Source organism: Calypte anna, chromosome 14 (assembly GCF_003957555.1).
Source record: "Calypte anna isolate BGI_N300 chromosome 14, bCalAnn1_v1.p, whole genome shotgun sequence".
Taxonomy (NCBI): domain Eukaryota; kingdom Metazoa; phylum Chordata; class Aves; order Apodiformes; family Trochilidae; genus Calypte; species Calypte anna.
The window spans coordinates 15,022,057-15,046,469 of NC_044260.1; the positions used below are offsets into that span (position 1 = coordinate 15,022,057).

The 24,413-nt window shown below is 43.6% G+C and overlaps 1 protein-coding gene across 3 annotated transcripts; it reads left to right on the forward strand.

Annotated features, from left to right (window-relative positions):
* CLUAP1 (clusterin associated protein 1) lies at positions 1 to 23,997 on the forward strand. Of its 3 annotated transcripts, none has more exons than XM_030459741.1 (13): positions 1 to 75; positions 545 to 656; positions 1,091 to 1,175; positions 2,686 to 2,865; positions 3,911 to 4,006; positions 10,288 to 10,371; positions 11,906 to 12,039; positions 12,523 to 12,664; positions 20,435 to 20,504; positions 22,093 to 22,197; positions 22,717 to 22,772; positions 23,137 to 23,184; positions 23,722 to 23,997. In XM_030459741.1, exons 1-13 carry the CDS (start codon positions 54 to 56, stop codon positions 23,866 to 23,868), a joined length of 1,281 nt encoding a protein of 426 aa, XP_030315601.1. In that variant the 5' UTR covers positions 1 to 53; the 3' UTR covers positions 23,869 to 23,997. The 3 variants fall into 3 exon arrangements, with proteins under 3 accessions (XP_030315601.1, XP_030315602.1, XP_030315603.1); XM_030459742.1 differs by having other exon boundaries at positions 22,096 to 22,197; XM_030459743.1 differs by lacking the exon at positions 23,137 to 23,184 and having other exon boundaries at positions 23,722 to 23,868.
* Positions 23,998 to 24,413: the final 416 nt, after the last annotated feature.

Consider the following 24,413-nt stretch of genomic DNA (forward strand, 5'->3'; position numbering starts at 1 on the left):
TGGAGACGTGGGGTGCGGCCTAAGGCGGCGGGGACGCCCGGGCAGCCCCGGCCATGTCGTTCCGTGAGCTCAGGAGTAAGGAGCGATGCGGGGGGAAGGGACGGGATGGGACGCGGCAGCTCCCGGTGTCGTCCCCATGGGGCCTGCGGAGCCACCTCCGTCCCGCTGGGTCCCGCTTTTCCGTGGAAGTGTTCCCCGTGGAGAGGCGGGGGCTCAGCCGAGGGCTGCGGGAAACTTGCGGGGAGGGAACCTGACTTCCCATGGGCAGCACAGGCTGGAGGTGGCTGCGTTTCCGTGGTGTGTTTGGCAGAGGGGAAGCTACTTCCACAGTGTTTCTGCCCAGTGAATCTCTTGTGGAAAAAAGTCACCTCCCTCAGGCGTGTTTTCTGTCTAAATGACACTCTTTTGGTTAACTCATTCAGTTTGGGTTTTTTTAACCAGTTCTTTGGGCAAGGCCTATCTACTGGTAAATGATCAGGGAACCAGAGTTGTTGGTAATGTCTGGAGCAGTAAGAAGGGACCCCAGCTCTTGCTTGTTTTTCAGATTTTACGGAGATGATGAGGGCTCTGGGGTACCCCCGACTCATATCCATGGAGAACTTCCATACCCCCAACTTCATGCTGGTCTCAGAGGTGCTGCTGTGGCTGGTCAGAAGGTTGGTTTCTGCAGTGGTCATTGGTTCCACCTGGTGTTGTTCATGCTGTGGCTTTAAAACGGTGAAAAAAACGCATGCCATGGCACTGTTGTGCTACCAGCCAGCTGTGGCTGTACACCCACTGAACCCCTTGTCAGTCTTTGATTAAATATTTATGAAACCTGAGGTGCTAGTTAATTTGAGCCAGTTAGTTTTGCTGCTCTGCAGACCCAACTGGAGGGACCCCACAGTAAGAGTTCCTCCTGCAGGAGTGCTCAGGTTTGAGTTACAGCTCTGGAGCTTGCACACAAACCCTCTGGATGAGTTCCAGGGGCTGAGGATTTATTTTCTGATCCTGTACATGCTTGGTTTGATTTTTTGCCTCACAAGTGATCCAGTCTCTTTAATACTGCACATGAATTCTTGCCAGAACCTGTGTTTGCTTCTTTCCCCAGGTATGAGCCTCAGACTGACATTCCTTCTGATGTGGAGACAGAACAGGACCGGGTCTTCTTCATCAAGGCAGTGGCTCAGTTCATGGTAACTCTGCCTGAGAAACACCAATTCCACAGCAGCTTCAGTGCTTCCCCTCCTAACCCCTCACAGCTCCCTTGCAATGGGGGCACTGAGTGGGGGTTCTGGTCTTGTGTATGCAAAATATTTGGGCTTGGCAGGGTGATCACCTTGGCTCTGCAGCTGAATGGCTGAGCACTCAACTGGGAGTTCTGGTTCTTCTGGGCTGGGTCTGTCCCACTACCAGAATTTGGCTCTGTGTTTCTACTAAAGAAGATTTCAAGTTAAAGCAAACTTTCAGGCTGTTGGTGTTCTTGTAGGATATTTCTGTTTCTTTTTTCCATTGCATTAATCTGCCCTCCAGAACAGATGTGATTTTAATAATACTTTAAAGCTGTTTAGTTGTTACAGAACCTCAAGCTTTCCAAACATGAAGTTACCTTCTTGAGGAAGCAGTGCTGCTGTACCAGTCTGAAAAAACAAGCAAAGCTTGGCTGTTTTTTTCCTTTCTCTCAAGTAGTCTTTGAGAGAAAAAACATTTTTTCTTCTTTTATTCAACATTGCTTTTTTTTCTTGGGGTCAAATGGAGCAGAAATTGGAATTCCTGTCTTTAACAACCCCCATGATGATGTGGGGCATTGCTCTGCTTTGTGCAGGGGATGCTGAACAGCAGTTACTGACCTGATCAGTTTGATCTGCTTCTCATAACATTTAAATACCTCCCATTTCTGTGATTAGTTTTATAGATCCTTTCTACTGAAAGGAATTATAGGGGGGGATCAGTTTTAATTTGCTTCTTTAGTCAAAGATTGCCTCAAAAGCTTTACCAGGAGGTTGGTGTTGGCTCCTTGTGGTTCTTCACTTGTAGAATCTTGCCAGGAATTTCAAGATCAATGTTTGTGTCCCTTCTATGACAGATCTGTCCTTTCTGTTATGCTCTTTTTCTCCCCTTTATTATTTTGGAAGTATCAAAAGTTAGCATTGTGATTTTTAACTTACTGCTTTGTTTGTACTTTCCAGAGATGGAATGCAAGGGAATAAAATCACTAATTATAGTAGGGGAAAATCTGAGAGAAACAATAAAATATTCTGAAGGTGCTGCTGGAAGAGAAGGCAGTTAAATTGGGATAGTTGATCATATTCCTGTCAATCATTAAGGTTGACATTTACCTCTCAGCAGCAGCATCACAAGACCAAGGGAGCACTTACAATCCACTTAAACTTAATTTGAATTTAAGTGCTTCACAGGGTTTTTGCTAATCTTCATGCAGGGAGGAATTAATAGATAGTTTGAGGGTGTTTTTTTCTTTCTGCCAGTTATCTGCAAATGTTCCAACATGTAGAAAGTGCACGTTTCAGAAAGACTTCTGTAGAAGCATCAGTAATATGGTGAGGCAAACCTGTGTTGCCAAAGAGGGAAGTTTATTTCTGTGAAGCAGAGCATGGTGCCTCCAGAAAGAGCCTTTGAGTGCAGTGTGAAGAGGTAAATGAGGGGTTTGTTGTTTGTGGCACACTGAATTCTCCCTCCTCTCCTAAGGCTACCAAAGCTCACATAAAGCTGAACACCAAGAGGCTTTACCAGGCAGATGGCAATGCTGTGAAGGAGCTGCTGAAGGTCACCTCTGTGCTTTATGGTGCTATGAATACCAAGGGAGGGGAATGTGCAGACCTGAGTGAGGAAGACAGCACAAAGTTCAAGTTTGATCTTGCCTCAAAGGTAAGGAAGCCTTCTGCTCTTGTCTTGGGTGAGGGTTTTGTGTTAATTGTTGAAAATCAAATCATTTTCTAGCTGAAACTGAAGCAGAGAGGGATGGGTATGGTTTAATCTCATGCTTTCTGTAGCAGAGATTATGTACTATGATTTGTTTGAATCCCTCTGAATTCTCAACCAGAAGTATAATACAAAGCAACAGTGGCATGAAACTGGTTATCTGTGGTTTGGTTACTGTTGGAATAATAGAAATATTGGAGCAGGCCAGAATAAAGACTGTATTTTATCCACTAACTTTGTTGCCATGGGAGGAGTTTGCAAAATACAGACCAAAAGTTGGTTTTCAGCAAGTTTGCATTGAGGGAAAGGGAAATCTTCATGTTATCCCAGCAGACATCAAAGCTGTTCAAGCCCTTAAAATAAATGCCATGTCTAGATGTTAAAAAAATAAAACCCACCAAAGCAGCACTTTGAATAAGAGGAATTCCTTTTACTGCTTTTTGTTAGTTTTAACACCACTTGTATGTTCTAATATTTTTAGCCTTTGATTCTTTATATCTTGTGAGGCAACAACAGTGCCATTCTTGGAAAGATGGCAGAGCTGTAAATGATTCTTGCTCTCTGCAAGTCAGGTGTGAAAGAATGATCACACACTTGTAGGTAATCAATACTCATTACCCATGCAATGTCATACCTTTTGGTATAAATAATTTTTACTTCTGCCTGTGGAAAAGGGGATTTTTCCCTTTGCCCTGGGCAGCACATGAACCAACAACTGTCAGAGTGAAAGTCTGGGGGAGAATGAGGTTTTTTGGTTGGGGTTTCACCCAGAATCCTGTGTCTAACCCTAATCCCTGTCTGGACCCCTTTAAAGCCCAGACAGGTTCACTCTGATCCCAGCCAACAACTTCACCACTGCAGTAGAGTTTCAGCCACCTTACAGACCTCCTATGCAATTTCAACAGCAAAATGGGAAAGATCTGTCCTGGCTTTTCTTTGTGACCCTGGGGATTCTCCTTTGGTATTCAGTGTTTGGTTGCTGTGTTTCCAGATTGCTGACTTGAAGGCAGCCAGACAGCTTGCTTCTGAAATCATCTCCAAAGGAGCAAGTCTGTATGACTTACTTGGCAAAGAGGTTGATCTAAGGGTAAGTACGTGGTGGAGAGTGAATAAAAACTTGTTCATGGGCAAAATGGCAAGATGAGTCTTTGGGAGGAAGGGAGGAGTGAAGAAGTGATCCAAAACCTTTCTTTAGCACAAAATAAAGCAGTAATAGCTTTCAAGGTCAGCTGTGATCAGCTGAGGAAGGATGCTCCTGAGTTACCAAACACTGAACATCCAGAATCCAAAAGGAAAAGGTGAAGACTTGCTCTCTGCAGCTACCTGAAGGGAGGTTGCAGTGAGGTGGGGGTTTGGTTTTTTCTCCCTTGTAACAGATGATGGGATGAGAGGAAATGGCCTCAAGCTGTGCCAGTAGAGCTTAGATTGGATATTAGGAATAATTTCTTTACTGAAAGAATGGTCAAGCATTGGAACAGGCTGCCCAGGGCAGTGGTGGAGTCACCATCTCTGGAGGTGTTCAGAACAGGTAGAAGTGGCACTTAGGGACGTGTTCTGGTTGGCATGATGGAGCTGGGCTGGTGGTTGGACTTGATGGTCTTAGAAGTCTTTTCCAACATGACTGAAGCTAGGTTTATAGCACCTCGGAGAAGCTGATTCCAGAGTCTGTCACTTTGCATCCACTGGAGTTCTGTGGACATCTTAGCAGGAGCCCATCAAGAAGCTGCCTTGCTTAGACTTGGAGTCATTAGATGCAGTAAGATAGTAAAGAAAAAAAAAATCCCAGTAAAGCTGTCTGTGCTGGTGGCAGGCATGAACATTTCTGACCTTCTCAAGGTTGTTTTCATTTTGTTTATATCTTAATTAGCTCCAAGCCATGTAAAACTGAAGAAAGATTATTTTAATTTTTTTACAAGTATTTAGCTCATACTGAGGTGGGCAAGGCAGTGGGTCTGTTTTCTAATGCTCCTTGGCACCTACTCCACCTGTGACCCTGAGCAAACTGCTTATTCCCTGGTGTATCCTCTTTGATAAATAAAGTAATTTCTGTGATTTTGCAGATTAAAGCTTTTAACAGCCAGATTGTTTCACACAGTTTCCTAATCCACAGTGGATACATTTCTGAGTGAGTACAGGGCATTGCTCCAAGTGGTGTGATGTATGCACACAGTGTAAGCTGGTTCCAAAATTGATGGCAATTATTGAGAATCTCTTTACAGCCTCCAGTTTGTGAAATGCTTGAATTAAACTCTTAGGAGAGCTGAAGGCATTTAGCTCCAGCTGTGGAACTGAGCTGGTTATTAGTTACACTGAGAAGAGTTGCCACTGAGGACATTTAACTTGATCTCTTTATTGGCAGCTTTTTGATTAAGGAATGTTTCCCCCCCTGCTGACACTGCTGAGCTTGCCTCCTACTCTTTCTGGACAGGTAGATCTGATTTGAGTGGCAGCTGCATTATTCAGTACTCTTGGAAAGCTAATGACAGAAAAATTCTTTTATTTGGAACACTGGAATCATTTTCCATCTGCCAAATATTGGTTCTTGCTCTGAGATGCTGCCTGGGGGAGGCTGATAAACTCATTTCTCTCATTTCCTGTGCTTGGTTACAAAGTAGTCACCCCTAAGATTTCTGGTGGAAATTTGTAACTTGAAAATTTCTGCAACTGGGGAATTTCCTGGTTTGCCTGAATTTTTTTGAGCTGTCCTGCATCCAACCCAAACCTAACCTATCAGTTGTGAGGGAAAGGGCTTGTTGCAGAGTGGGAGCCAAAATGAAACCTTGCAACTCTAAGACACAATTAAATCAGTACTGTCCTGTATTTTAGGTTGCTTTATCCATAACCATGGTTATGTGCCATGTTATTTGTAATGTCTTTTCTGCAAGAAATTATTTTGTAGTGAATTTCCTGGGAGTGTTTGGCTTGAAGATGTAGCACCAGCTGTGAACTGGTGGGTGGCACATTAGGGACCTGTTGTGTCAGTGCATTGATCATTTTGTCAGCTAGTTGAAAGATCTGAATTCTTGTAGCTCAGTTCTAGACTGTTGTGGTAAACACTCTAGCTTGATGGGGAGGAAAGCCTTTTCAGCCATCTTTTGAATGCCAAAACATTTATTGAAGCCTGGATGGGTCTGCAAGGAGTTTTACTCCAGTTGGCTAAGTCAGAGTCCCCTGGGTTGTGTTGTTGTTATTCCCAACCTTCCTTTATGAGATGCAAAGTTACATAAGAGAAAAATGTGCAGGCTTAAGCATAAGGACAAGGATTTTAGCTATTTGTAGTAATTTAAAATGCCTTTGTTCCTGCCCAAAGAGAGAGAGATGGTATTTCTGTAGTGCACTTACTGCTGGTTGGGCTTTGCTGAGACTGGAACCAGGCTGCTAGGGAGGCTCAGGTGCCTTCAGAAGGTCTGGGTTATTTCTGATGCCCCTCCTGCTCCTCCCTGTTCATATATAACAATGCTTGGTGATCCCTTCCCTATATTTGGCCAAATGTGGTCTCAGTGTGTGTTGGTAAACTCCTGAATAATCAGATTCTCAAAAGCAGAGCTTTTATTGCCTGCATAGAGAGCAGGAGCTGCCAGCCCCCAGTGTGCAGGGAGCAGGGAATGTGTGTCCTGGACTGAAGCTGACAGTGAGGAGGTAACTTTTGTGTGCATCAGGCTTACAAAACCCTGAAAAGGGGGGGAAGGATTTGACCTGTGGTCCAGAAATGTTTGGCACAAGACCAGTGTGTTAGAAAAGCTTTCATTTCTGGCTTTTGTCACAAAAACTGTGTTTAGAAACCTCTGCTAGAGGTTGGGCACATCACTAGTGCACGTGTTACACCTTATTTATTGTGAGGGGTTTGGGTGCTGGTTGTGCTTAATTACCTGGCTTGTTCCTTGCTGCAGATCAGGAGATCTGTGCATCCATTTATCCAGGTGTCAAGTGTGCAGGAAGGCAGTTAATGAGGTTTTGATGCAGAATGATGGAAAACCATCACCAGCAGAAAATGCTTCACTGGGTGTATTTGCAGAATGGTTTTTGCAATCGTGGCTCTTGCTCCTGGGGAAAATTTCTTGTCAGGGAAGTGGTGAGAGGCGTTTGCAGAGATGGCAGCACCTTCCTGCCTTTGCTTTTTGTGGCTGGTGAGTGTTTGACTTTCTGGATGGTGACATTCCTGTGCATGTAGGATGGCTCCAGTGTTCCAGGTCAGCACTGCTGCAGTCAGTGACAGGGAATTTCCCTTCTGATCCTGGGGGGAGAGGTGCATCTGTTTCTACATCCAAGGAAACCTCAGCCTGCAGACACTTGTGGAGCAGGTCTCCAGTGCCAGGAAAGGCAAGTCCTGTGCTGCTTCTCTGCATTTGTATTTCAGACAGCCTTTGTTTAGCTGGGTGTCTGGCAGTGGAACTGCAGGAGTTTGATATGGTTTCTGTCTCTGTGTCACAGAATTGTTCTGGTTGGAAAAGACCTTTAATATCACTGAGTTCTATCGTGAACTCAGCTCTGAGTCCAGAGCTGAACCTGTCCCTCAGCACCACATCATCACAGCTTTGAAGCACCCCCAGGGATGGGGATCCAACCACCCCCTGGGCAGCCTGCACTTCCAGTTGGCTTCATCCAAAGGGAGATGTAAAACCTGAATTAAAGTCTCAGCCCTTCCATGCAGCAGCAGCTCCAACCAGGGAGGATAAATAATGTCAGCAAATGGTGTCTCTGGTGTGCCTTTGTTTTCTTTAATAATTGTCAGCTTCACTTTGTCAAAAATAATTTTACACTTGGCTTCCCTGATTTCTAATGAGTATTTATGATGTAACACTATAGCCAGGGAGCCCTTGACACTGAAGAGGAAACACTGGTAAACAATCAGTGCTCATGAATATCTCTCTGGTTTTGCATGTTTGTTTTCTCAAGTTGTAATTACCAGGCATAGTCCCAAATTGTTCTGCTTCTAGCCTCCTCTTACCTTGATAATTCTTTCTATATTTTTCCATCTCTCCTGAGAACTCTGTATTTAATAGTTAATTTAATGGAAACCTGGTGTGTATTGTGGTTAGTACACCTAATTGCAAAGAGTACATTACTCTAAGAGAAAATGAATGAGGCTGTATTTTTGAGCTCAGTTTTATTTTTTTTAGCACGGGGAATTGTGACACAGCTGGTGGCAATGGAACACCTGGTATTTGGACAAATCCAAAAATCTGGTTTTACCTTCAAGTACCCAGCCTGTTTGTAGCCACAGGCTTAATCATGAGCAGAAAAGCCTTGTGTAAAGCCAGGCTTTAAGAATCTCTGTATTAACTGCATATTTTGTCTGGGGTGAGACCTGGTGGTGAGGGTGAGTTGGGCTGGAGGAAAGATGTGCTTTGTTTGCTCATGTGGGGAGTCAGAGATAAAGTGGTTGTGTTAAGTTAATTTTCTTTTATTTGCTTAGTGGCTTAACAGTGTCTAAATTGACCAACTCAGCTGTTAAATATTTTTCTTAATATCAGTATTTTTCATGGGGTATTTCTTTTTTCAATGTCATCTTTCTTCCCTTTAATCCTTTTCTATACAGACAGTTGCAGGGTATTTCCTGAAAAGTGATATTTAAACTAACTTTTTTCTCTCTGAGACTTCTCATAGGATGGCAGGAAGTGGCCCAGTCACAGATGTCTAGGGAAGCTGTACAAACATCCATTAAAAATTTGTGCCCTCAACATATATATATATTTTTAAAATATATTTCAATTGTATATGAATATAATGACCCACTGTAATGAGAGCTGCAATGGTCCTCTTGGATTTTCCTCTCTCTCTGTTGGGGTGCAGGGCAGTTTATTGCCCTGACCTTCTCCTTGTCCAGTTCAGCCCTGCTTTTGTGTATGAAAATACAAATTTCTGCTTTTACATTAGGTTTTGTTGGCCTGACCCATCTTTCCCAGCAGATGTGCCTGTAGGATTGGACCTTTTTCTGGAAAATGATGTGGATGTCTGCATGGATACTGTGGGCTGTACAGAAACTTCCATGGGCAGCAGAGGGAAATATAATAAATGCTCTCAGAAATATAATAATGCTCTGAGTGTCTACTGAGCTGTCTTGTCCCATCTTCTTCCAAAGGTGTCCCACCTGTGGTGTCAATCAGGAGCTTTTTGTGCAGACTCCTTTTGTATCTTCATCTAAATTAATTTTTGCTGCTTGGAGCTTGTATTTCCCCTCTCCATACAGAACATTCACAAGCACTTGAGGCAGTGTCAGCTGTCACTGCCACCAGCAGATGTAGTTCTTGTCACCATCCCCAATGCAATTTGTCTTTTCTTCTGCCAGGAAAAATTCGTGCAACTTGTAGCAGACTCGTTCAGGGAGCTGATCCAGCAGATGAGTAAGCTCAGCATAAAAGGCATAATTTTTTATTAGCTCCCTGCTTGGGTTTACCTCAGTCAGTGGGGACAGATCTAGGCTGCTCTGCAGGTACTTGCAACCTGGAGTATCTGGCATGGTAACAACCAACTAATTGCATCTGCTTCCAGAACTCCTCCTGTAGGAGGCTGGGTACATCCTGTTGCAATGTGTGAAGTGTTTTCAGATCCTTAGCCAGGTGTTCTCTAGAGAGATTCCACTTCCATCTTTATCCACCTGCTGCCACATGGTTTGCCTACATGAGATGATTTTAAGGACTCTTAGCTGCAAAAATCTTCCTCCTCTGCTCCCAGTAGCAAACCAGTAACCCAATGTTTTCATGTCATGACCATCCCAGTGTCAGGCATCACACAGACAAGTGCACACTGAGCCCCTTGGCCTGTCTGTCCCCAAAGCTGGCTAAGAGGAAGAGGTTTTTTTTCATCCTTTGGGATCTAAGCAAGGATCACTCTTTTCATAGTCATAGAATTGTTAGGGTTGGAGGATTCTGCACTGTTTGGTTGCCAGAGCTGGAGAGGCCTGTGCATCCTCATGGTCTGGTTAGCATGTAGGTGCAGGTGTCTGACTGTTGGATGCTTCATGAGACTTGGTTGTTGCACAGTTTTTACCACACCACTCATCTCCCTGTGCTGTTGTTTTCATGGCTTTTGTTATGATATTTCTGTTCTCTCTGGCATACCTTGCTCAACGTGTAATAACTGGGGCAGTTTCCAAAACCTGAAGAGAACTTGCAGTTCAGACAGTAGCACTTACCTTGTTTTGAAAAGGTCCCTTAATTGCTTGGTGTTATTCCCAGCATCACTTACCTGTCTTTTTCATCATCTCCTGTTCTTTAAATCATCTGAGCTGTGTTGAATAAATACTAAATCCTACTCCATTTATTATGCAGATGATCGTGCTGTTGTTGCTTGACCCTCACCCTCAGTTCTGCATATATTAGTTACTTTGTGTAGTATTTAAATATAGTGGTGTATTTTTTTTCATAGGAAGCAAGAACAGAATCTATTGCCAGACCTTTGGAGATAAATGAGGCTGAGAAGGTGATGAAAATTGCCATTGGCTGTGTTCTGGTGAGCAAAATTATACTTATTTAATTGCAAATTTTTTTTTCCTGCAGGAAAAAAGGGCTCTCCTGGCACACAGCTTGGGCTGTTGAGCAAAGCAGCAAGGCCATGTAGTGCTGCCTCTGGTTAGTTCACAGCTAATGCTGAACTTTAGTTCATGGCTGCTGCAGACTTTGGCCTTCAGTAGCATCAGATGTGTGAACAGTTCAAGGCAGAGGTCGGTCCCTGAGGACTCCTTGTGTGGTTTATTTGGGAAATCTGTTGTGTTCCATGGGAACAAACCTGGTAATTGAAACTGAACCTTGCTGGCAGATTGCAGGAGGTGTTGGCACAGGGATGCTTGTGAGCTGGCAGTCAGAAATCTCATCCTGCAGGAGGAAGGGTGGATGAGGCTGGCAGCAACACCTGGGAGAGCCTGTTCAGACCTTCTCTGCTCTGACTGTTGCTCTGTATGATGGTGTAGGTTTGGTGTGGAGAAACATTCCTCCAGTTGATACATCAAAGAAATGCACTTGGCTTCCATTAGCCTCTCTCTTGGAGAAGACAACAGAAAGTTTTGCATCTTAGTTGTGTTTCTGCTCCTGTTAGGAGCTCAGACGTTGCCTCAAGCTCTACAGGGGGGATAAAATTGCTTAAAGCAGCAGAGGTATCTACATCCCACCCACAGTGTGTGAGCCAGGTCAACTTTGCAGAGTCAAAGCTGCAAGAGGTGTGTTTGAGAACTCAGTGTCCTGGTACCTCTGGAGTTGTGGAGCAGGGAGGCTGAGGTGGCCAAGGGGTGACACTGCCAGTGCCACAGCAGAGCATTGCCATGGCTCTCAGGTCAGGACCTTTTGTCTGTCCCAGCCTTGGCAACACTGTCCTGGCTCTGCTGCTTGGGTTCCTCTAATGGTTCTGAACCATTTCTCACAGCCACTGTGCAAGTCTGGTTAATTAAATCCTAGTGATTACTGTGAGTTATTTAACTGCAAGCTGTAGCCAGTCCAGTGGTATAATTACCAGAAGTGGAGTTCCAGATTTAAACAGCCAGTGCACAATCAGTAGGTGCTCCTGGCCAGCTTTCCTTCTCCCATTCACAGTCTGTGTGAATTCTGAATATTGCCAATATGCATTTCTATTTTAGGCAGCAGTGCCAATAAACTAACAACAGCAGAGCAGAGGGATTTTCTTCTTGGGAAATACCAACATGTATTCTCAGCTGGTTTAGTTCTGGACTGGTATTCTCAGTTCATATTAATGAACTGGAATATTCCTCCTTCCTGATTCCTGTAGCACATGTTGTAGTGTTCAGGATGCTTCCCAGATTTTTAAAAGATAGACAAAGCAAGACTTAGTAAAGGATTAAGACACTTAGAGCAAGTTCTTTGTAAAACTGATTTTTCTCTCTTATGGTGACTTTCATAGCCTGGCCAGGCTCTCACTGGTACCAAGTTATCTGATAACCTGAGCTGTGAGGTGATCTGGAAGAGTGGTCAGCATCTGACAGATCATTCTTATCATTCCAGTGCAAGCCACGCTTCACTTGTTCCTTCTCTTCTAGGAACAAGTCCAAAAGACTAAAGACATGTTGAATAACGTGGCTTTGGATGAAGCCAATTTGGAAGCCAAGATTGAGAAACGAAAATTGGAACTGGAGAGAAGCCAGAAGAGGCTCCAGACTCTGCAGAGTGTTCGGTAAGGACTGAGACCTGGTTAGTGCTGCACGAGGAGGGAGCTGCACACTGAACTCCTGCAGTGAGGAGCAAATCTGTGGAGAGCCTGAGCTGTGACAGCCTCTGCATGGAACAGTCTCTTCTCTGGAAACCCCCAGCTGAGGTTGCAGTTGTTCATCTCTCTGTTACCATGTATTTGAAATCGGAATTTCAGGACTGTCAGGAGTGGCCAGATTATTAATTGGTGGGGTTGCTTAATTGCTGCTTGAGCTGTACAACATGGCCAGGTTTTCTTGACATTAAACCTAGATGGTGACAGGGTAGTTCTGAAAATAGCTGGTGCAGATGTTCCTTGTGTTTCCCCCAGAGACTTCTGGGGCCACCAATAAAGATTTTTCATCCCTTGTTAGGCTCAGGTCCAGCTGCAAACCCTAAAATGCTTACTTCAGAATCCTGCATACCCAAGTCAGTATTTCACTGAATAGTTTGTGCTTGTTCTCTCCAGTCCTGCTTTTATGGATGAGTATGAGAAGATTGAGGAACAACTGCAGAAAGAATACAGTAGCTACATAGAAAAATTCCATAACCTGGCCTACATGGAGCAGCTCCATGAGGATTATCGACAGACAGAGCAAGAGATCTTTGAGGTGAGAGTTCAGAAATGCTCAGCCTTCCCCTGGGTCACTGCCTGCTCTCTGCTCCTCTGTCTGAGCCCCACAGTGCAATGTTCATCACCAGGCTTCAGGCATATTCTCTTAAAGCCTCAAATATTTTGCTGTGTAGTTTGAGGGATAAAATAACATCTTTTTTAAAAGACAACAGATATTTGTCAACTTTTTAATCCTTATGAACCAATTTCCCATTAACTTCCCTTTTTATAAGCGTTCTCTGTAGATGATATTTCACATTTGAAGTCAGTTTATTTTCATGGGTCTTGTTTTGTAATGTTCTACATCTTCCCTTATCTTTGGCCAAAAAAAAAAGCCCTCAATCAAATCATAATCTTGAAATGAAGCCCAAAATCCATTGGTTTTTTTTTCCTTCTGTTCAAATGCCACTGAGGCTTAATACCAAAAGCAGAAATGTTTTGAACTGAGCTATCTGTTCATAAACTCATGCAGAGAAGTTGGTAATGAGTTGACATAAACATCTTCAGGGTATTTTTCTGTTAAAAGATAATAAGACAAAGCATTTGTTGTTCAGGGCTGTGCTCATGCTTAGAATATGGAGAGGACTTTTTTATCTTTATTCCTCTTTCTGTGAGGTATCTGGAAATCTCCCTATAAAGTTTGCCTGTCTAGTTCTATAGCTTGAGCCTGAAAGTACCCATTTAATTTCATTTCACTGTCTATTAGTCTGTTTAAAGCTTTTCCTAGGGAGTGTTTGGGAAGATCCAAAATAAAGAGGAAAAACGGGCAAATCTGGCAGGTGTTTTTCAGAACTGAAGAGAGGAGCATGGGGGTCAAGAACAAAAAATAGACATATCTAAAACTACTTAAAGTATTTAAAGGATGAGATCCTAACCAGCTCTGGGCTGCAGTCCAGTGACTTGAGTAGCCCTGAGTGGGCATTGAGGTAACAGTGCCCAAAATCAGGCTCCAGCACTGGGGCACTGGAAAAGGATGAAGAGTGTGAAGTCCCAGCCAAGCCAAGAGCCTTGCTGGTGCATTCCTGTTTCCAAACCAGTGGATTTAGGAAGGGGCAGAGTGTTTAATCCATTTCAGGTTAGTCACTTGCCAACCTGTACCTCCAGGGTACATCACTACTTCTGGCAGTCTGGGTCTACTTTTCAGGTGGTGCACAATAGCCTTGGGTTGCTTGTTGGTGAAGCAGAACTGTGGGTCATTTATTACATGCTTGAGAAAAAAGACATTTTTATTTCCAAAATGATGCTGCATGTTGTCCCAAATTCATCATCTCATGTCACTTTCCCAGTCAGCAGACAAGAGAGGTTATGAGGATGATTAGATTTAATAAATTTGAATACATGCTCTCTCCAGCTGTCAAAAACCACTGAAAATTGTCTTAATTTTTTTCAACCTTGATTTGTCTTTTGTTCCACCAAGCAAATCTTAATCATCTCCTGCAGCAGAAGTGAGAGCCAGTCCTTCTCTCATTGCTGTGTATTTTATTACAGAGCTTGGCAGGAGAAAGCAGCAGCAATGTTGAATGATGAATCCAGCACTGAGTGCTGCTCAGTACTGAGGGCTGATTCCTGAGCCCTTTTCCCTGACGAGGTGCATGGCTTTAGGAGAAGTTCTTGTTGTGATGGAGAGACTTGCTGAATAATGAGACCAATTCCTGGTGCACTGGGACTCAGAGCTGCTTTGGTACCCTGCTGACGTTCACAGCTAATGACTTGAGCCAGAGTGCAGTTTGTAATTAGAAAAGTGATTTAAGGATTGTACCTGAGCACACAGGTTTAATTAAGTGACATTCAGCAGCTGAAGCACTCGTGCTTTTCCAGACTGCAGTGCTGATGGTTTGTGTGGGTTTTTTGGGTTATTTCTTCCATGTGGTAGGTGTATGGTTGCATGGAGAGAGCTCCTGTTGTTGTCTTGAGCTTCCTGGTGGCTGTGGAGCAATCAGGGAGAGTCTCCTGCCAGGCACTGGATGGAGAAATCTGTGTTAGAAGGAACCTAAGGGCTTGGTGTGGAATCTGAATGAACGAATTGCCATGACTGAGCAGTTGATTGGTGATGGAATTGTCACCCCAAGGAGCACCTGCCCGTTTGGTGTAGAAGCCCTGGGAAATGTATGAAAAATGGGGAATTCTTTGTTCTCAGCTCTCACTTGTGGAGGTGTCAGAAGTCCTGACATGACTCTGCCTTTGAGTGAGTTTCTGAGACTTGCTGACAAACTGGCACGTGCTACTTAGTGGTGAACCTCAACAACTTAATTTGGAGGTTTTTTTCTTCATGGTTTCCTTAGTCTTTGTTCATTTGCAGCCACCTCTTTTATTCTCTTTCTGTTCCCTTGTGCTTCCTGTGGAATTGATCCATCATCTTGTACTTCTGAGCAGAAGCATGGTTTGGTAATGCCCTGTCTCCTCAAAGATTTGTTCTTATTTTTCTGCTTTGTGAAAGGATTCACTGCACTTCATTAATTTTTAACCTGTTTTGAAGCTGAAGTTTCTGATTTTTAGACAAGAAAGTTATGACAACTTTGGCTGCTCTAAAAATCAAAGTTTCAGAGTTGGGGATTAAAATTTCTGTGGACTACAAACGAATGCTCCTCTCAAAGGACAATGCAGACTAATACAGTTCAGAAAGACATTTTTTCCTTTAGAATTTGCCTTTTCTGTGGACAGAAGATGCTTTTTCTTTCTTGTACTTCAAGGAAGAAGTACTCTGAGAAGCACTTTGTTCCTCAGCTGCTTTTTCCTAAGGTATTTTAAGGCTGCTTTTTATGCTGGTGTGGTGAAATCTCTACTAAGGAATTCCATGAAGTGGTAGGCACATGGAAGAGGATGTTCTAAGCCACTCAGTCATTTCTTTGCTTTGGCATTGCTTAAGCCATTTTTCTTTTCATCATTATGACAATACTATCAGGAAACACAGTCTAGCATGATTAAGCAAGAAAAAGCCAAAGCAGCAGACTCTATTGTGACTTTCCCTCTGCAATTTGTCCTCCCAGATAAAATCTCCTGTTCATTCAACTAATGGATTTTGGGGGTTTTTTTGTTTTTTTTAAAATCAGAGTTCCATACCCACAGCTGCTGCTTTATTCTGAATATGCACATAAAAGGGAATCTTTGGGATCTGCTGCACTCTGAGATACTCTTTGGTTTTGCTGCTTTTCATGTCACTTTGCATTCAGTTATCCCAATTGGGATACTGAATCTAGACACTCCAAATAGCCAGACAGAAGGCTAATATGAAAAAAGATCAGTTACAGTCTTTAATCTGTTTTTGTTACTGAAATTAGAGAAGGAGGATTTGTGAGGTGAAACCTGATGTTTCTGTAGCTCACTGGCTGCCCAGAATTACCTACTTCTTTTGTATTAAAAATCATGGGCTGGTGCATAGGAACACTCCTAGAAACTCCTTGCCATTCCCTTTCAAAAGAGATTTGTCTGCATGATTCACCATCTTTATTTTCTGCTTTTCTAACCCACCACAATGAGATACCTCAAAATAGTTTTGTCCTGGTCCTCTAAGCTGGTAGGTGGAGACCTGTCCTGGTGAGCAGGGATAGCTGGAGAGATGGTAGAACACAGGTCTCTAAGTCTTGTGCTAGGGCTCTAACAGGACTCAGAAAGGCTTTGCTGGTGCTGCCTCAATTTGGGATTTGCCAGGGGGGAAATAAGAAATAAACTGAAGTGTGTCAGCCACCCAATGAAGATATTCTTTGGTGTAAGAAACATTGGAGGTGATTGATCTCAAGATGGAAGGTTCTGTTATCAATTTCTAGAACAACTGAGTTCACCAGAAAGCACTCTATAATATAATAAACACTTTCTCTGAAAAGAGTGAATAATTCTGCCTCCCCTTTGAGCCCTTCAGGGTTTGTGCTTCCTGTGACTTGGGGAGAGGATAATTCTGATGTTAAATTCTAGCAGTGATGTGTCAGTGGCTGCTTGATGGTGGTGAATCAAGACACAGCTGTGACTGCTAACTTCCAATCACTGTTAATTTGGATGTTAATTTCTTCAGGCAACTGCAAACTGACCTCAGGTTTACACCACAGAATTGTACATTAATTCAAATAAATCACACATCCAACCAATATTACTTGAAAGCTGAGTACAATAAAAATGTAATACATGAAGGGAATGTTCAATGAGGTGTTATTGAGTCATTGTCATTCACATCTTCCACAAAAGCAAATAGGAAAAATGAAGAGGAGTTGTCATTACAGTCAACTTGCATTGTGTCTAATGATGAACACATTTGATTTGCAGGACAAAAAAATCCACCTCCTGTCATGTTGATTTAGGCAGCAGTGAGTTCTGAGTGGTGGTGCTGATGTGCTTGAAAACATTTCAACTGGAGAATTCTGGGCAGAAAATATAAGTCTGAATCTTTGTTTTTCTTTTTTCTTTTTTTTTTTTTTTCTTGGTTCTGGGGATGATTTAAGGGCCTATGATCTTGACTTGCAGTCTGTGCCACTGTCTTCCCAATCCTTTTGTCTCCTCACAACCCTCTTGTTGTGCCCTGTTGTAGGGATAGATCCTCAGCAGTGTGCTCAGTGCTCTGCCACCTCTGTTCTGCTCTCTTGGTTCTGACCTGGGGTTCCTGGATACTATGAAGTGACCAAGAGGAATGCTCTTGGATCTCCTACTCAGTTGGATTTGGTGTTTCACTTGGTGTTTCACTGTCAGCTTGAATGCCCAATATGCCTCTGCCCCATTTGTTGAAGTCCTTTAGCTGTATCTGTTACAGTCCTGCCAGTGAATATTTCTCTCAAGAAACAGCAAACCAAAAGGTTTGTAGAGCTCAATACTAGAGAAAAATAACCCAGAGTGACCAAGTCATGCTGTAAAGTAGCCTGAGATTTGCTGCTTTTCCTTAGCATTTGATGTTAGAGTGATAAATCAATGGCAGGTAATGGCTGGCTGGGACAGGGGAGTTTTAAGAGAAAAAAGCTTTCTCTGAAGAAGGATAATGAATTAAATTAATAGTGTAAAATAGACACTACAGAAGAAATTAATCCTCATTCCCTTCCACTGACAGCAATTGTGCCAGTATTATGTTAGCAATTGGTGAATTTCTGCTCTCAGTTAAGAATATGAAGTATTCTCAAGTATGCTTTAGATGTGCTTCAATAGAAATGATTACTGTAAAATGGCTATTAATGGGGAGAGGCTGTGTCTGCTTCAGCTCATGAGGGCCAGGATGGGAATAATGAGAGTAAGGAGGAGACAGATGGTCTTAATAGAGGCTGATTTTCAGTCCATGTGTGCTCATTCAGTGGAAGAATGACCTCTAAAAAAGTTAAAATGGCCAGTGGTGATGTGTAAATGGCTAAAAACTAAATAGTTAGTAGGGTGAACCTTGATGAGGGATCCAGAGAATCTACTGGAACATGTTGTTTCTTTTTAGTGCAGGGCTTTGCCTTTGGAGCAGTGGACTCTTTGTTTGGGACACGTTTTCTGAAGCACTGAACCTGATTTAATATCACGGGGGAAGAGTTTGCTGCTTCAGTGCTGATCTGACAGCTCTGTCACAGTGGTGGCACTTTATAACCACTCAGGTGGTATCATCAGTCAAAGAACAATAATCTCTAGATGGAACAATCACTGTGCCAGGAGGCCAAGGTCCTGTGTTATCTTTGGGTTTAAGCAGCTTCCCTGGGGTCCCACACTGTTTAGTGAGTGCAACATTGCAGGTCTTTTTCATTTTCAGTTTTGGTAGCTTTTGTAGGACAGCAAAGTCCTGGTTAAATCACTGTAGACAACAGATGGGAAATCAAAAGATCCCTCTGGTATTAAGTAGCCAGCAGTGTATTTTTTTTTTCTGAAGTGAGAACATCTGCAAATAAATAAGCATTTTAGAAGCTCAAGGTTACAATGAATTAGTTTGTGGCATGACCTGTGTTGTTTTCTAGGTCAGCAGTTTGTCCTCTGATCCTTGAGCACAGACTCCCAAAGGTCCCATCACCCATTGCAAGGTGATGCTCAGCAGGTTCAGGCTGCTTCTCTGCAGGGGGAGTTGCCTCTCCCCTTCACCTCTCAGCCTCCTCTCTGGAGTACCTGTGCCATCATCCTCCAAACACTGAAACTGCCTCACCATATTTCTCTGATCCTGGTGGAATCAGAGCTATACACCTCCTGATTCCTCCTATCTCATTCCTGTGATGTGTGGGCAGGTACTTGTGCTGCCCTCCCAAGGAAGGCCCCAGAGCTTCCCTGTTTAGAGTCCCCAGTTCTCATCAGGACATTGTCACCACTGCCTGACAGACCTGGTTTCAGTTTGGCAATCCTCTCACTAAGATTCTTCTGCCTCACTTTCTCAGCTGGATCTCATCTCTCTCCCATAGTCAAAGGGCAAAACCCCTCTGCCATTACACTCACTTTCAGTGTAACTACAGACACGTTCCAATTCAGACCATAAATCTGGGCATGAATTTAGGGTGAGGTATTGAATAGTAGCTGAACATCACAGGAAGCATCATCTTTAAAAGAAGAGCTCTGGGTAGGAAGGTTGGAATGCTACCATGAGCTTCAGCTCTGCAACCTCTGTCTTGTTCTCTTCCCTTTCTGTTGTACCTAGCAGGCTGCCTTTTATTAAGAGTAATGTCACATTCCCTTCTCAGGCATCTCTAATTTCTCCTCATCCTTCTATCTCACCCCTGCTGAACAAGTGGCAAGACTCTATTATGAAAAACAAATGTCATTGTGTGCGTGTGGCAAGAGCTCATCTCAGCTGCTTTGTTCTTCTACAATGCCAGAAACAGCTGCTGAGATTAATGGGCAAGGTGAAGATGAGATGTTTCCATCCATCACCAAATTGGTTCATTTTAAGTGTAGTACAGAGCAGCAGGATTGCCTATTCTCTAGCAAATCACTAGAGGAAAAAGAAAATCAGCCAAAGGAAGGAAAGGTTTTTTCCTTATTAAGATGAAAAGGTTATGCATAAAGAGATTTCTAGAGAGTTCTGGGATTGGGAGGGTGTCTGAGAACACAAGTAGCTTAGGCAAAAATTGAAGCCTGAGCATCTGAGCCAAAGAAGTCAGAGCTGCAGTTATTGCCCTGTTGTTTGCTCATACTTATCCCCTTTCTCTGTGCCTCAATTCTTTTTCCTTCTAGCTGGTAACCATGTTGTCTGCCAGGTGGCTTCAGGGCACAAAATCCTTGCATTTGAAATTGCACCTGTTTTGTCCACAACTTTCACACCAAAACTTTAATTTTTTAAAATAAAAAAATATCAAATGCTGCATAACTTTTGCTCTTTTGGGGTTAGTCTTTTTAGACTTGTTAATTTGCAATGATTTCAGCAATGTGATCTTGTTTAAACTGAGACTCCAGCAGCATTCAGGTGTATCATGGACTGTCAGGTAAGAAATCCTGTGGCTTACTCAGGTCCTGGATCCTTGCCTGAAGGCAGACACTGAGTCAGTTTCCAAAAGAGCCCTTTTCATCCTGTAAGGGAAGGAATTTTCTGTGGGATGAAGACAAGTGAACTAATTTTCAAAGTTCTTAAGCGAGGCTCCAGCTGGTGGGAATGTGGGGTTGATTTTCAGTGCTCTGTTTCACCTGGGTTCCTGTTTCATATCCTGACACTCATGGGCAAGGTAAGCAGAAACTCCTGGGTTGCAATTAAGACCCTGTTTTCATAAATTACCCTGAAGGCTGAGATTTTCCATCCTCATTCTGCCTGTGAGTGCCCTCACCTGGTGTTGGAGGACCATCCAGTGAGCTCCTTGCCTGGGTCCTGTGGCAGCTTTTCTAATTCAGTTGTTTTCCCCTCTTACAGGAAGCAGCAAACATGCTGCTCATGCAGACCAGGCTGAAGGAAGAGGAACAGCACCTGCTTCAGAGTGGGAGTAAGTAGGATTTCTATTTCTAATTAGCAGAAAAATTGTGAAGTGCTGACTCCTTTGTGCAGCAAGCACCCACTTAGGAGCCTGGAGCAGCAGGATCGTGGCAGAGTCAACAGGCTGCATTTGAAAAAGTAGAAAGGTAATAACTGGACACAGTGGGCATGTCCAGGGGGATGTAGGATGGTGCAACCCTGTGCTCCAGCTAGGACAGATCACAAACAGCATTTGACAGGTCTGCCACTTAATGCTGCTGAGAAGCCTGTCCTCAGGTGTCTTCATTTGTCCCCCCTCAGTGGGCAGCTCATGCTCAGGAGGTCCCAGGGAGAAGCAGAATGGGGGTGGAACAGGAGTGCTTTGGCACAGTAATGGGAAGGGCTCTGAGTGGCATCCTCAGCTCTGTCAAATGACAATCTGAAAGGGAGGAATTGCTGCTAAGGAAAAACCAACACCCAATCCCCAGAAGGATGTTTTGTTGGCAGGGAGAGCCATCACAGATGAGAGTCTCATTCTTTTAACATACATCCTTTATTTAGCCTCTTTCCCAAGGACTTTGGGCAAACACTGAACAAAACCTTGTTTTCATGAATCTCAGGTAAAGAGAAATAGTATTCAGGTCTCACAGCACTGAGTGATTCCTTCATTTGCCAGAGAAGAAAACTGTAACATTGCTGGAGCCTTGTAATCTTACCAGCTCCTCAAATATATCCCTTGCTGATACATTAACTTATTATTGCAATAGAAAAGATTATGGAGAAATGTCTAATATTTGTATATTGTCTGATAATTAAATACTGAAAAGATGTGTCAGCTCATTATTAATGATAATTAAAGTAATTTCCATTTTCAGCTCAGACATGTGTGTAATTAAATGTACCTGAGAAAAAATTGCCTAATTTCTCTAAATAATCAACAGCTATTGTTGCTGTGCTGGGTGCTGGCCTCACCTGCAGTCCTGTTGGGTTTGCCATAGCAGAGCTGAGCCCATCAGCTCCTGCAGAAAGGGCACCATACAGCATCAGCTCCAGGCTGTGGGGTGAGCTGGTGGAGAGGGGCTCAGCTGCTTTCTGTGAGTGAGGTCTCAAGAGGGCTGGTGCTGGAACTGAGGATGTCTCACTGTTTTTCTAACCTGCAATGAAATGAAAAGGCTGAGTCTAACAGGGCAGTTTTGGCTAATGCTCATGTCAGGGTAAAAGGCTAGGAGATGCATTAGTAAGCTCACACTTTCTAAACTCTTTTAAAAGGTTTTTATCTTTAGCTCAGTTGCTGACATAATACCTCTGACTGTCCATATGCTTCTCACCCAGAGCTTATTTTGGTCAGAGTCTTTATGGTACAACCTGAGGACTTTCCCAAGGCAATAGTTGGTATTTTCTGCTGCTTTGGCACACCTGGGGTGCCTTCCTTAGGATGTGGACTCTGGATGTTTCTCTGGGCTCTCAAGCCAATTCTCTGTCTCTGCAACTGCATTTTTTTAAACTAAACTTGGACTTGAGCAAAAGTAGAGACTGCTAGCATCTCTTGCCTCCAGCTGGTATTGTGACTTGTGGGGTGCTTTGAGGAATGTTTAACAACTGCTAATTTTTGTTTTAAGCAGATAATGATTCTGATGTGGAGATTCAAGAGGATGAAGGATCCAGTAGTGAAGTGGAAGAGCAGGACATCATGAGGCAGCACACCACAGAAACACTGCTGAGAGGTATCTTAAATTTCTTTAGTTGCCCTTATTCAGAAGGATGTGCTGGAATTATCTGAGTATTCTTAGGTGTAAGAAGACCCTGTTTATTGTTCAGGGACATTGGCACTGTTCAGTTCTGGTGAGCTGTAAGGGAATAATGTCTCTGGAAAAAGCACAGTGCTTTCAGGGGACCAAATTAAGGTTTAGTCAATGAAAAAAGTATCATGGGAGGAAAAGCATTCCTTGCTATTGCCTTCCAGATTCTGAAGGAACTTTATACAAAGACTTAAAAAAGTAATGCTATTTCTTATTGCATTTATTTCCCTGTAGCTAATAAGGTTCTAATAGTGTCTCCTTCAAAAGGAGACCTTTACTGAGTCCATAATTGTGGAATAGTTAGATGGACTTACATGGGCTGGGATCTCAGTCTCTCACTGCCATTTGACCAGTTCTCTAAAATGTAAACTCTGAATTTTATCTTTCATTCTTCCTCAGTGTTATCCATGAGTGACTCTGTGGTGATTCTCTTTGCTCTTGCAGGGAGAGCTGGTGCACGGATTGTTGGAACAATGCAGGGGGGAGACACAGAGGAAGAGGTAAGAAACCATCCCAGGTGTCTGTGGAGCTTCTCTGACAGTCCTCCTCTCAGCTAGAGAACACCTTTCTATGGGCTGACTCTTCATACCCCAGGCCTGCTTTTCCCCTCCTCTCTCTCCCTCTGTCTGTTCTCATCTTCAGTGTTTTCCCATTTTAATTTTGCTCTTGGATCTCTGTGCACTGCCCTGTGCTTTAGCCTGAACCTGCAGGCTGTATCCCCAGCCTCTGTCACTTGCTGCTGTACTTGGCTTTGCTGCTTTCTCCCCTGCTCCCATTATGGGGATTTTCTGTTTCCTTTTATGTTCTTGTACTTTTTATTTTCCTGCTCTGCCTCTCCTGTTCCTTCCACCCTGGTTCTCCAAGGGGAGATCTGCCCCAGCACAGCCAGGCACACACAAGAGCAAGGCACAGGTGAGTTTCAATCCTGTTCACCTTCTTTCACTGTGCCTTGATTTTATTTGGTCTGGTAATAGGTATGACTTCAGAGTTAAACACCCTGCAAGGCTTTTAATACCTCAGACTCAGCAGAAGTCAAGGAGTTCAGATTTATCAGCCCTGTGAAGGGGGAAGGTTTGCAATAAACTGAATGGAGCAGCCACTGTCTGGTGACTCAGCTGCTGGTGAAATCCATGGTGACCATCAGCTCCCAGAGGCAGCTGAGCTCTGGCTTTTTGTCATTTTGGAAGGCAGACAGCAGAGCAGCCAAGGCTGGAACAAAACCTCTAGCAGAATCTGCTGCTGCTCCCTGGAGCAAGTCCACATCTGGATCCATACCAGTCCAACCAGTGCTCCTCACAGCCCCTGCCTGTGGGGCTGCTCAGAGGGCAGGGGACAGGGACAAAGCCACCTCACCTCTGCCAGCAGGGCCATCCTTTGCTTCTGAGCTGACAAAGATGCTGTGCCACCTGAGAAATGAACTGGCCATGAATTCCATTTGCTTTCCCTCAGGAGGACTTGGGGGACAGTGAGGTTGACCTGGATGAAGATGAGGAGGAGGATGATATGGAAGATGACAGCATGGAAATCTCACCCAGCAAATCCAACCCCCGAGCAAGGAAGCCAGAGCCACTAGAGGAAAGTGACAATGACTTCTGACCTTCTGCTAGCAGGACCAGGAGGCACCTGAAGTACAAACTTTGGAGAGTGTGCAGGCTAGGAGATGATATCCTCCTGTCTGAGAGGTGTTTGCCAGCATGGATTCAGGATTCAGTAAATAAACGTTCATTAAACTTGAAAATTAAATTTGGATTGCTGGTCCTCTGACTCTGAAAGCACAAGCAGCTTACCCATAATGAGAATCCACAGCAATGTGTGCTGCAGTTATTTCCCTAATTGCATTACAACTGCTCCTTATGTGCTGCAGTGCCAAAAAGTCACACTCCAGTGAGCATCCTGTGCTTCATTTCCCTGCAGTTTGATGTCCAAAGAGATTTTTTTTACCTAATAGAACTGAATTAAAAGCTGCTCGGGGAAAACACTGACATTTATTTTAAATCTGACTTAAATCTATTTATCCTAAACATATTCTTTACTTAATCAAGGCTTTGCCTCCATGAAGAGCAGTGGCAGTGAACTGTCTGATCATGGCAACGATGCAAACCCAGTGTCCCCCTGTCCTTTCATCACCTGCCCCTGGCACA